The sequence below is a fragment of the Sander lucioperca genome, chromosome 22 (assembly GCF_008315115.2).
Source record: "Sander lucioperca isolate FBNREF2018 chromosome 22, SLUC_FBN_1.2, whole genome shotgun sequence".
In the NCBI taxonomy this organism is placed as follows: Eukaryota; Metazoa; Chordata; class Actinopteri; order Perciformes; family Percidae; genus Sander; species Sander lucioperca.
Genome location: NC_050194.1, coordinates 23821751 through 23834190, shown reverse-complemented (window position 1 = coordinate 23834190; position 12440 = coordinate 23821751). Strand labels below are relative to the sequence as shown.

At 34.5% G+C, this 12440-nt stretch overlaps 2 protein-coding genes across 2 annotated transcripts in view; one reads left to right on the top strand and one right to left on the bottom strand.

Annotated features, from left to right (window-relative positions):
• The window catches only part of acsf2 (acyl-CoA synthetase family member 2), a 35843-nt gene extending 29805 nt beyond the window's left edge, over positions 1–6038 (top strand). Inside the window, exon 16 of the mRNA XM_031314932.2 lies at positions 5657–6038. Coding sequence (XP_031170792.1) covers positions 5657–5719 — 63 coding nt within the window. The 3' untranslated portion in view covers positions 5720–6038. The remainder of the gene's footprint in view (positions 1–5656) is intronic.
• Positions 6039–6373: 335 nt separating this feature from the next.
• Positions 6374–9152, bottom strand: armc7 (armadillo repeat containing 7). Its single transcript, XM_031314934.2, has 3 exons — positions 8868–9152; positions 7840–7983; positions 6374–7736 (listed from the first exon to the last, which is right to left on the bottom strand). The coding sequence occupies exons 1-3, from the start codon at positions 8953–8955 to the stop codon at positions 7393–7395; spliced, it is 576 nt and encodes a 191-aa protein (XP_031170794.1). The 5' UTR covers positions 8956–9152; the 3' UTR covers positions 6374–7392.
• Between the last annotated feature and the right edge of the window lie 3288 nt (positions 9153–12440).

The window sequence follows — 12440 nt, the reverse complement described above, 5'->3', positions numbered from 1 at the left end:
TAGACTGGCAACGAGCTACGAGGTTTGTGAAACGAAAGTTTCTGCTCCTGTAGAAGCTAGAAGTCTCTACGAAATCAACCTTGTTTTAAGAAAAACATGATTTTATACACTACCCACAATCCTAAGCGTAACAGCAACGTCTCTGATTGGTCCAACTCGCTGTTACCATAGAAATGTTTACCGTACCCGCAAAACCGCGAACGGCTAGAGCGAGCTTCTACCATTGAAGTCTACGATAGTTTCTGGACACGGTCTTTGTACCTTTGGCTTTTTTGCCGTTTTCAAAATGTTTTTTTTTTGCACCGAATCACATGTTTTATGGTCACTAGTCATCTCGTAGCTGGTTGTCATGGTTCCAGACTTAAAACTCTTTATATCAGCAATTTTCGAAACGTCAATGAAAAAATTGAATGGGGAAAAACACTTCTGGAACCAGAGCCATTAAAAAAGTGGGTGGTCACTGTTGAGCTCTATACTGTGACTCGTTTTACTTTTTTGACATACCGTGACTCTTTTCGACATGTTATCTTATGACTTTTTGACTTTTTTTCAAGATATTATACTATGACTTTTTTTTACTTTTTCGACATGTTATACTATGACTTTTTTAACTTTTTTCGACATACTATACTATAACATTTTTACTTTTTTCCGACATACATTACTATGACTTTTTTTTTGATTTTTCGACATACTATACTATGACTTTTTTAACTTTTTTCAACATACTATGAATTTTTTTTACTTTTTTCTGACATACATTACTATGACTTTTTTATGACTTTTTTTGACATGTTATACTATGATTTTTTGTGACTTTTTTTGACATATTATACATGACTTTTTACTTTTTTCGACATACTATACATGACTTTTTTCGACATACTATACATGACTTTTTTTACTTTTTTCGACATACTATACATGACTTTTTTCGACATACTATACTATGACTTTTTCATGACTTTTCGACATACTATACTATGATTTCTTTTTACTTTTTTTCGACATACATTACTATGACTTTTTTATTACTTTTTTACTTTTTTCGACCAGAGCCATTAAAAAAGTGGGTGGTCACTGTTGAGCTCTATACTATGACTCGTTTCACTTTTTTGACATACCATGACTCTTTTTCGACATGTTATACTATGACTTTTTGACTTTTTTTCAAGATATTATACTATGACTTTTTTAACTTTTTTCGACATACTATGCTATAACTTTTTTACTTTTTTCCGACATACTGTACATTACTATAACTTTTTTACATGTTACACTTAGGGGTGGGAAAAATAATCAATTCATAGATGCATCTCGCTTCTCTCTAGAACGATTATTTATTTATTTATTTTTTTTGTGTTGATTTTTATTTAAACGTTACTTTCTCCAGACAAGTACAAATCAGAAAACAGAGTGACTGAAAGAGGATGGGATGATGGACAACAACTTAGAGTTTAGGCAGAAAAAAACACACAAAAATGGCCAAAAGGAAAAACATTTTTTTGTATATATACACATTTCATTTCATTTTTTTTCATTTCACATGATCTAATAAGACATACATAAAATAATTAGGCAAAACACATATAGGCTGTTCATCTACTTTATCACATTACATCTGACCACCTCATGTTTCATGGTCTAAGAAGCCAATTCTCCACCTTTAAACATGACTGGGCCTCTGACGTGGAAGATTACTGAGAGAGAAGGGGACTTTCACGAGCACGTTTAAGGCTTCAGCATGGAACAACTACCAAACAAAAACCTCAGTAGACAAAACATTTCATTAGCAAACTCAGATTTATATGTATATTTTTTTAAATCACGCATGGAAATGTACATTAAAAAATTGTTGCATCGAGATGCATCAATAATCGGTTTAGAATCGAATAGTGAGGTGCCAAGAGATTCCCACCCCTAGTTATACTATGACTTTTTTATTACTTTTTTGGACATGTTATACTATGACTTTTTAAACTTTTTTTGACATACTATATTATGATTTTTTTGATAAAAAAGTGGGTGGTCACTGTTGAGCTCTATACTATGACTCGTTTTACTTTTTTGACATACCGTGACTCTTTTTCGACATGTTATACTATGACTTTTTAACTTTTTTTCAAGATATTATACTATGACTTTTTTTTACTTTTTCGACATGTTATACTATGATGTTTTTTAACTTTTTTCGACATACTATGCTATAACTTTTTTACTTTTTTACGACATACTGTACATTACTATGACTTTTTTAATACTTTTTTGGACATGTTACACTATGACTTTTGAAACTTTTTTTGACGTACTATATTATGATTTTTTTTTTTTTTTTTCGACATACGACTTTTGTATAACTTTTTTTCGACATGTTATACTATGACTTTTTCGACTTTTTTTTACATACTATACAATGACTTTAAAAACTTCTTTCGACATACTATACTATGACTTTTTTATTACTTTTTTCGACATACTATACTATTTTTTTTTTTTTGGAACCAGAGCCGTTAGAAAGCGGGTGGTCACTGTTGAGCTCTATACTATAACTCTTTTTACTTTTTTGACATACTTTTTCGACATGTGATATATACGTTCGCATCAGCCAGTTGTATTGTAGTAATTTCAGGCGAGTGTTAGTAGTTCTCGATTGTACTTTAGAGCATGCCTCCTACTATGACTTTTTTATTACTTTTTCCGACATACTATACTATGACTTTTTGACTTTTTTCGGCGTGCTATACTATGACTTTTTTTTAAACTTTTTTCAACATACTTTACTATGACTTTTTTTTTTTTAAATACTATACTATGACTTTTTAAACTTTTTCGACATACTATACTATGACTTGTTTGACTTTTTTAGACATATATAACTGACTTGTTTTATTACTTTTTTAAACATACTATACTATGACTATTTTTTAGACTTTTTTCGAAATACTATACTATGATTTTTTTGTACTTTTTTTGACATACTATACTATGACTTTTTAAACTTTTTCGACATACTATACTATGACTTTTTTTTTCAACATACTATACTATGACTTTTTAAACTTTTTCGACATAATATACTATGACTTTTTTTTTTTCGACATACTATACTATGACTTTTTTTTTTTCAACATACTATACTATGACTTTTTAAACTTTTTCGACATACTATACTATGACTTGTTTGACTTTTTTAGACATATATAACTGACTTGTTTTATTACTTTTTTAAACATACTATACTATGACTATTTTTTAGACTTTTTTCGAAATACTACACTGATTTTTTTGTACTTTTTTTGACATACTATACTATGACTTTTGAAAAATTTTCGACATACTATACTATGATTTTTTTATTACTTTTTCCGACATGTTATACTATGACTTTTTTAAAACTTTTTTCAACATACTTTACTATGATTTTTTTTTTTTGACATACTATACTATGACTTTTTTTTTTTTACATACTTTACTATGATTTTTTTTTTAACTTTTTTTTGACATACTATGACTTTTTAAACTTTTTCGACATACTTAACTGACTTGTTTTATTACTTTTTTAAACATACTATACTCTGACTATTTTTTTTACTTTTTTTGACATACTATACTATGACTTTTTAAAAGTTTTCGACATACTATACTATGACTTTTGTATAACTTTTTTTCGACATGTTATACTATGACTTTTTCGACTTTTTTTTACATACTATACAATGACTTTAAAAACTTCTTTCGACATACTATACTATGACTTTTTTATTACTTTTTTCGACATACTATACTATTTTTTTTTTTTTGGAACCAGAGCCGTTAGAAAGCGGGTGGTCACTGTTGAGCTCTATACTATAACTCTTTTTACTTTTTTGACATACTTTTTCGACATGTGATATATACGTTCGCATCAGCCAGTTGTATTGTAGTAATTTCAGGCGAGTGTTAGTAGTTCTCGATTGTACTTTAGAGCATGCCTCCTACTATGACTTTTTTATTACTTTTTCCGACATACTATACTATGACTTTTTGACTTTTTTCGGCATGCTATACTATGACTTTTTTTTAAACTTTTTTCAACATACTTTACTATGACTTTTTTTTTTTTTAAATACTATACTATGACTTTTTAAACTTTTTCGACATACTATACTATGACTTGTTTGACTTTTTTAGACATATATAACTGACTTGTTTTATTACTTTTTTAAACATACTATACTATGACTATTTTTTAGACTTTTTTCGAAATACTATACTATGATTTTTTTGTACTTTTTTTGACATACTATACTATGACTTTTTAAACTTTTTCGACATACTATACTATGACTTTTTTTTTTCAACATACTATACTATGACTTGTTTGACTTTTTTAGACATATATAACTGACTTGTTTTATTACTTTTTTAAAAATACTATACTATGACTATTTTTTAGACTTTTTTCGAAATACTATACTATGATTTTTTTGTACTTTTTTTTTGACATACTATACTATGACTTTTTAAAAATTTTCGGCGTGCTATACTATGACTTTTGTTTTACCCTGAATCAAATGTCTTATGCTCACTATTAAGCTCATAGCTGGTTGGCTTGAGTTCCATGACTTTTTTCGACATACTTTACTATGACATTTTTTTATCTTTTCAACATACTATACTATGATTTTGTTTCGACATACTATAATGACTTTTTTTAAACTTTTTTCGACATACTATACTATGACTTTTTTTTAGCATGTGTACATGTATAAGGATTTTTTTTGCTCTGTGTAGACAAAATAGAAACAAAGACAACAAGAAACAAAAACATTTTGCTTTTATGTACATACAAGTAGGTGAAAGTGTATATATATATATATATATAAATAAATATCAGCAGTTTTTCCATCTTGTTGGCCAGAGAGCAGACAATTGTCAGATGTTTTGATGGGAGAGCAGTTCCAAATCCCAGCTGTTGCAGTTTAAAGCACTCCCGCTCGTTGCTCCTGTCTGCATCTCCTGAAAGCTGCTGCTCCTCCAACTAAAAGCACTGCAAAACCATGCTGCTGTCACACAAGAACTACATTGTTTGGTGGAAGAATGATTATTTGTAATGAATAAATTATTGCATGTTTTGTTGCATGTTTTGTTGCTTATGTTTTTTTGTTTATGATACATAGTCATAGTATAGTATGTCGAAAAAAATAATTGTGTAGTATGTCGAAAATAGTCTAAAAAAGTCATAGCATAGTGTGTCCAAAAAAGTCATAGTATGTTGAAAACATTCTAAAAAGTAATAGTATAGTATGTCGAAAGAAGTCATAGCATAGTGTCGAAAAAAGTCAAAAAACGTATAGTATACTATGTCGAAAAAGTAAAAAAATCATCGTATAGCATTTCGAAAAAATCATTAAGTCTTAGTCGAAAAAAGTCATAGTGTAGTATGCCAAATAAATGTCATAAAAAAGTCATAGTAAACTTTACAGGTACATGTGGTGAATAAGTGGTATGGATGCTATAAAAAGCCACAGCCATGCGTTGCAGTCATGCATAATGACAGCTGTTCTGGTGCAGAACCTCACTGACAGTCTGTTAAATTGCATTTTTTTTTTCTTTGCCGTTCTTCTCACAGGTGCACATGTCAGAATTACGATTTTGTTTCTGTCTCTTCTTTCAGATCCAGAAGAACAAACTACGCGAGGAGGCTGAGAAGCTGCTCGAACTGAGGAAGAAAAAATGAGGACCAGCTCATGTATAGAGAATTAAACTACTGTATATCATGTACCCCAAACACCAATTGTCCATATGTTGGGTTTGGTCTTTTCGAGGGATTTGATAATAACAAAAATAAAGACTAACATAAGTCTTATATGTAACATCATCCTCTGTAATAATAGAGGTGTAATAGGAAATGTGAACATGCAGTATACTGAAAATAAGCGCAAAAATAGTTGTAGATGTTGACCAACTCTGTGCTCCACTGTTCTTTTTCATTCTGCAAAAAGCTATTCAAATATTTTTACATCAAATTGAAATAAACTTTGTACTACATTATTAAACCCAGGCATGGGTGTTTCTCTTTTTACGGGAAGAATGAAGGTATTTCTTATTGATCTCTGTGGCAGGTGCTCACCTCTTAAGCCCTTGGAATGCCATTCAGAAACACATAAACACTTACTGAAAATGAGAACTTTGTGGCATTTCAAATGAACAAGTATCACAGACCCACTCTCCAAGCTGTAAAGAATTTCCTCTCGAGTCTGACCGAGCTACATGTGCAGTCCAACTGACGCTGGGCTGCAGGATCGGATGTCGTCGTCTGTCTAGACCTAAAGGACTCGGCCCAGAAATAGCTCTTAAGAGTCCGAAAGAAAACAAACGGCGCTCCTGGCTATTCAGAATGAACCTCAAGGTTTATTTTACATATTTTTGGGTTTGGGATTTATGGTATTCTTATAGAGTGCCAAGAGTCGACCAGTTGGCTTTAAGGTGCTCCAGCATCTGTCCCAGGTCTTAGGAAATCACTTCAACACAAAGGAATGTACATTTTTGGGCATATAAGTACTGACATTGAGCCTACAGTCAGTGAGCCTAAATTTACAAGTGAGATTTTGGTTACTTCTCTCTATACACTTTGAACACAACAGGTTGGAAGTCAACTAAATTAAATTGTTCACATGTTGTTTTTGTTCCATTAACAATCAACTGTATTAATCTCTCACAAAACAGCCCTTCACTTCAACAAAAACTATCCAGTCTCCCTCCTGTGGTCAGAAAGAGCATAACATTTAAATGTAAGCGCTGACATGCACTTTGATGCTAAATGTGCAGAATAGCAGCCAATTATCTTGTTAGCCGGTTTTGTGATCCTAAACTCTAATTGCAAAACTTATATTAAAAGTTCTTCAGATTTAAAAATACACGTTATGGCCAATGCTATGTGGACAATTAAAGAAAATCTCAATCTTACAACATGCAGTGAAATATCACTTCCAACTTTGTTGGAGCAGTTTGTGTTTCAACATGACAAATCCCCCATGCGCAAAGCCAGCTCCATAAATAAATTGTTTTCCCAGTTTGGTGTGGAAGAACTTGACTGGTCTGCTCAGAGCTCCGACCTAAACACCATCCAAAACCTTTTGGATGAACTGAAACACCAACAGTGAGCCAGACTTGATCATGTAGCATCAGTGTTGGACCTCACTGATGCTCTTGTGGCTGAATGGGAGAAAATCCCTGCAGCAGGTTCAAACATCTGGTGGAAAGACTGAAACCAGAAGAGTGGAGGTGTGATGTTTGGGTGCCCATATATTGTTTGGCCATAAAAAGTTAAAAAAAAAAAAGTTCTTATACTCTCATGGAGAGCCAACTTATCCACTTATATACAAGACTCCCACATACGCCAGCTGTAACTTAGTCTTTGGGCAGCGGGATACCGACTGCAGTCTGCTGTCCCTGCATCTGCTGCTCCGCTCGGGCCACCTGCTCCTCGGTGCAGCAGTCCTGCAGAAACACAGCAGCCAGGTTGCGCAGGCGGGGGCTCTCTGAGAGGGAGAAGCGCAGCATGCACTGCAGGATGGCCGGAACAGTGATCTCAGAGCGGGACGAGGGCGTCGTGAGGTTCATTAGTGTTGTGATGGCCGACAGGACAGTCTCCTCCCTCTGGCTCGACAGACAATTTGTGACCAAGCTGATCCCGCTGCTCTGCAGGATAATGTCTCGGCATTCAGGGTCCATACTCAGGTTACACAGCCCCCCTGAGAACATGACACACACAAGAGAAGTGATTACATTTTAGGTTGGGAGACAGCATTTGCACAATGTAAAAACAATAGGAGAGAGATAAGGACTTGTACACACCCATCCCGAACTCCACAAAGTTGTCATTCTCCTCAGTGAGCATATCCAAGAAGAGGTCGGGCACTTGCAGCTCCCTCAGATACTCCATGTTCTTTGGGTCGTACGCAAAGTTGGCCAGGTTAGCCAGCACTTGCTCCTTTGCCTCTGATGAAGTGAAATGAGTAAATGAATGTGTATACCATAACTTTTGCTAGGAAAGTAGTAATTTCTCCATATTCACTAAGGTGATTAGTTAGACATGATCTGAAGTGTACACAGATGAAATACTTGATGGTAGGGCAGATACTGTGCGTTATAGTGGAGGTTACATACTTTGGCAGCAGTACAAGTATAAATATATATATATATATATATATATATATATATATATATATATATATATATATATATATATATAGTATAATATATGCTAGACGACCCCTCCCACCCTGCCAGGTCCCTCTTCCAACTACTGCCCTCTGGAAAGAGAGTTCAAAGTCTCAGGGGAAAAACATCCCGCTGTAACAGTACCTACCTCGCCACTATTAGGCTCCTTAATGCTCAGGCACCTTGCAGAGTAAACCTGGACTAAATGCACTTTATAGACTGCACCAGACACTGTATGGGAAGTTGCAATAGCACGAAGTCTATACAGCTTTTTACTGGTTGGAATGATTGTCTATGTGATGTTTTTTTATGTACTGTACTTTGTTTTTTACCGTGATTGGCACCAAGACAAATTCCAATCAACTGTGTTGACATGGCAATGAAGTATTGAACTGAACTGAAAGTATTGAACTAAAGTAGCATGAAATGGAAATACTCAAGTAAAGTGCAAGTGCCTCAAAATTGTACTTGAGTAAATGTACTTCCAACCCTTAATAATAGTGACTGGTCAGTGTTAGACTGCAGCAGTTATGGAGGTGGTGTAAAACTAGCTATGTGTAATTTCACCAGATATATCTTAAAGACTTTTTTAGGGTTTCTCAGGGAACTTAACTTACATATCCCATTGAATCATGACATACAGAACTACAAAGTGTACCCACCTTCACTGTCGGTGTCCTGAAACTCAGTGACCAGAGTCTGTAGATATTCAAACCGGTCGGAGCCCTCAGACGAGCCTTTCCTCCACATCTTTGGCTCTATTAGCTTAGCATCAGACCCGGTGTTCACTCAAACATACGATTAAACAAACTAACGTCAACTCAATGTGGGTATTAACGTTAAAAGTACACAACAAACAAACTCTTCGAAGCTGGGCTCATTTTCCGCCATTTCCTGTTTTGGTCCGTCTCTTAAAATGCGTCCGTCTCGTAAACGTCGAAATGTGTCCGTACAGCTGCGCACTTCCGCCTAAACCTTATCCGGTTTAAATGATTTGTTATATCGACTAAACTAACTCTATCTCTATCAAACCACTTTTAAACAAATTAAAATATCATAAATAATCTGGCGTTGGTGGTTATATGTTTACTATATTTTTTGGGGGATGATTTTGATTCATAAAATTGGGAAACGGAAGTCGTGTTACGTGAGTAACTGCACTACAAGAAGGAGGTGTGTGTAGCTAGCAGGGAGCTAATGCTAGCTCTAAAGGTCAGCTAAAAAGCAAATGTAGGTTAATTATCTGTTTCTATTTCGGCCTGTAGCCACTTCTCTTGAATTTAGTTATAATGAAGCAACACCAACTGTCCGCTGCAAAGCGTCTGACGAAACCCATTTTATTTGGGACGCTAATTGTGGGACTAGCCACTGCTTTCTTTAACAGGTGAGTTGTGATTCATTGCATGCTGTGTATTTTGGTGTTGCATTAACTGTCACCTGGAAATGTGAAGTACATAACGTTATTATTAAAGGGCACATTCAAGATAACCATGCATCATAAACCTGTTTTATGAGGCACCTTGGTCCACTTTCCTTCACACAACTGACGTTTACTGTTATTTCCCCCTTTTCCCTTATTAATCAGCAGCTGCATACAACTAGCATTATTGTGCATAGAAACATTACTTATGTAGTAGTAAACGGTGTTTTTAATTACACGTCAATGGCACCAACTCAACTATAAGTTAAAAACAATGAAATAGGTACAATAAAAAAATTAAATGGTAGAAATTAAGATATTGTGCAGGACAAATAATGCACAATATCTGCATCATTTCTTAATGAGTCCTTCATTAGTGCAACGTATTCCTGAGGGACTTTTTTCCTTTACAAAATGTCAGAAATTCCCATAATTTGCCATAATTCTAGGGGACATCTTCAAATTATTTGAGTAGTCTGACAAAAATGCACAAATATCCTGACTGTTATTCCTGACATGTTGGGCCTAAATAAAAACATATTTCTCTATTCCTTTTTTTAAACTACAAAGGGCATATGTGCTGTACATTAATCAGTGATGTCTTATTGTGAATTCTTCCATCATTCATCTTTATTTAATTCCTACTCGTCCGTGCAGGCACAGGTTCTTTCAGGATGTGGAGGAGCTCAGGGCTCAGGAGCGAGCTCGCAACGACGCCAAGAGGATGGAGGTCTTGGAGAGGAGGATGAGGCAGATAGACGAGGTGGCCGAGAAGAAGAGAGGAGGGATCAGCTGAACCGCAGCCTGAACTATTACTGTTGTGCTACACAAATCTTCAGACTCTACAGATGTGGACACTACATATATTATATCGAACTGTACATAGCACGACAATATCTGTACTGGAGACATCTGTCTTGCAAGAAGCCAAACTGTTTGTTTTGATAAACAAAGCATAGGTGGATGAATATTTTTTTAATTCACATACACATGAATGGGAAATGTAATCTACTATTTTGTGTCCGTTTTGAGACATAAATAATAATTAAATGACCAAACTGCTTATCAGCTCTCTTTTCTTGTACTTACATGTTTGTCCAGCAGGGGGCGGTGCTGATAACAACTTGGACATTTTTACAAGTTTTATCTCCATAACTATGAATGATGTATTCTTTATATTTTCAAATGCACGCTGGAGAGTTTCCTTCTGTTAGTTTCTATTAATTTCCATTAGGCATACAAATCGTATGACAGAATCTTGAAACTTGCTAGCGTTTTCAAATCTCTCACAGTTTTGTAAGTTACATTATCAATTTAATATCAAAATGAATGCTGATGTGATGGATTACGCAATTCAAGCAAGTTTCAACAAACTGCTGATTGAGAAGTAGACAGTAGTTCTCAATACACTTAAATCATGTTTAATTTCCTCATGTGATGAAACAATTAATTACTAGATCTAACAGAAAATTAACCACAGGGTTTCCGCGGGGTCTTAAAAAGTCTAACATTTCTAAATCAAAATTGAAGGCCTTAAAAAGTCATACATTTAGTGGAGTATTGTGTTCTAGGTCTTAAATAATTTTAAACCGGTCTTAATTTTCCTACTTCCATGTAACGCTACATCTAATGCTCACTGAAATGCTCCCGCAGCGATTTATAATTATTATTTTTTTGATTCTGTGGTGTTGTAGTTTTCTTTCGCTATTCAAAATATAATTTGCTGTATTACAACTACAAATGAGACCAACATGCAACTTATATCGCAGCCAATCAGCTTTCGTGTTATTACTGCGAGACTCTTTCGGACTGTACCACAGACATAAAACAGATTTTATTCTTCAGCTATGGGGAAGTGCAAGTTTAGCGAGACTTGGCTTGAAAAAATGTTTCAGACGATGTTTCAGGACTCTGACATCTGACTTTTTTTTGTATGATGTCGTGATATAGGTCTTAAATTTCATTCATAAAAAGGTCTTAAAAGTCTTAAATTTGACTTGGTAAAACCTGCAGAAACCCTGAACCAACAATTGTAATAATTGTTCATTGTAAACGGAACATTTTTGGGTTTTTAGTCGGTCGGACAAATGTCATCTTGGGCTCAGAGAACTTGTGGACATTTTGTAGACTAAACAATTAATTTAACAATTAATCAACAGATAAACTGATACGGCAACTAACAGTTATTTTCATAATTATTTAATCTGTTGATTGTTTAAAGGTGCTCTAAGCGATGTCACGCGTTTTTTAGGCTACAACATTTTTTGTCACATACAGCAAACATCTCCTCACTATCTGCTAGCTGCCTGTCCCCTGAACACACTGTAAAAAAAACATGGTCTCTGTAGACAGTCCAGGCTCCACAAACAGCAACAAAAACAAACTGGGCCAACCTGCACCACCAAACATAACAAACAGTCTTCCAGCCAATAACCGACAAGAAGGATTTGGGGGGTTTAGTGCGTGGAAGCACGGAAGGGAGGAGGAGGGGCGAGCTAGTCTCGTTTTGTTTAACAATACAAATGTCAACAAGAAGTAACGTCACCCAACATCGCTTAGAGCACCTTTAAGTTTAAATTGTAGAAGAATGAAAAACAAAAAAGCTCACCTTAATTTCTCAGAGCCCGAGGTAGCGTCTTATAATTGCTTGTTTCGTCCGACCAACAGTCTAAAACTCAAATATATTTAATCAACAATTATATAAAACAGAGAAAAACAGCAATTATTCACATTTGAGAAGCTGGAACCAGAGAATGACACAAGATTTTGTGTGAGGAAAAAACCAAAAAGTTCAATTGATACATTTCATACTGAG

Bases quoted from the DNA above. Each gene is read 5' to 3' on its own strand.
- armc7 (XM_031314934.2), bottom strand. From the start codon at position 8,955: ATGTGGAGGAAAGGCTCGTCTGAGGGCTCCGACCGGTTTGAATATCTA. The intron at 7,984-8,867 runs GTGGGTACACTT...TCACTTCATCAG, and splicing joins TCAGGACACCGACAGTGAAG to AGGCAAAGGAGCAAGTGCTG. The intron at 7,737-7,839 runs GTGTGTACAAGT...TCATGTTCTCAG, and splicing joins CTTTGTGGAGTTCGGGATGG to GGGGGCTGTGTAACCTGAGT.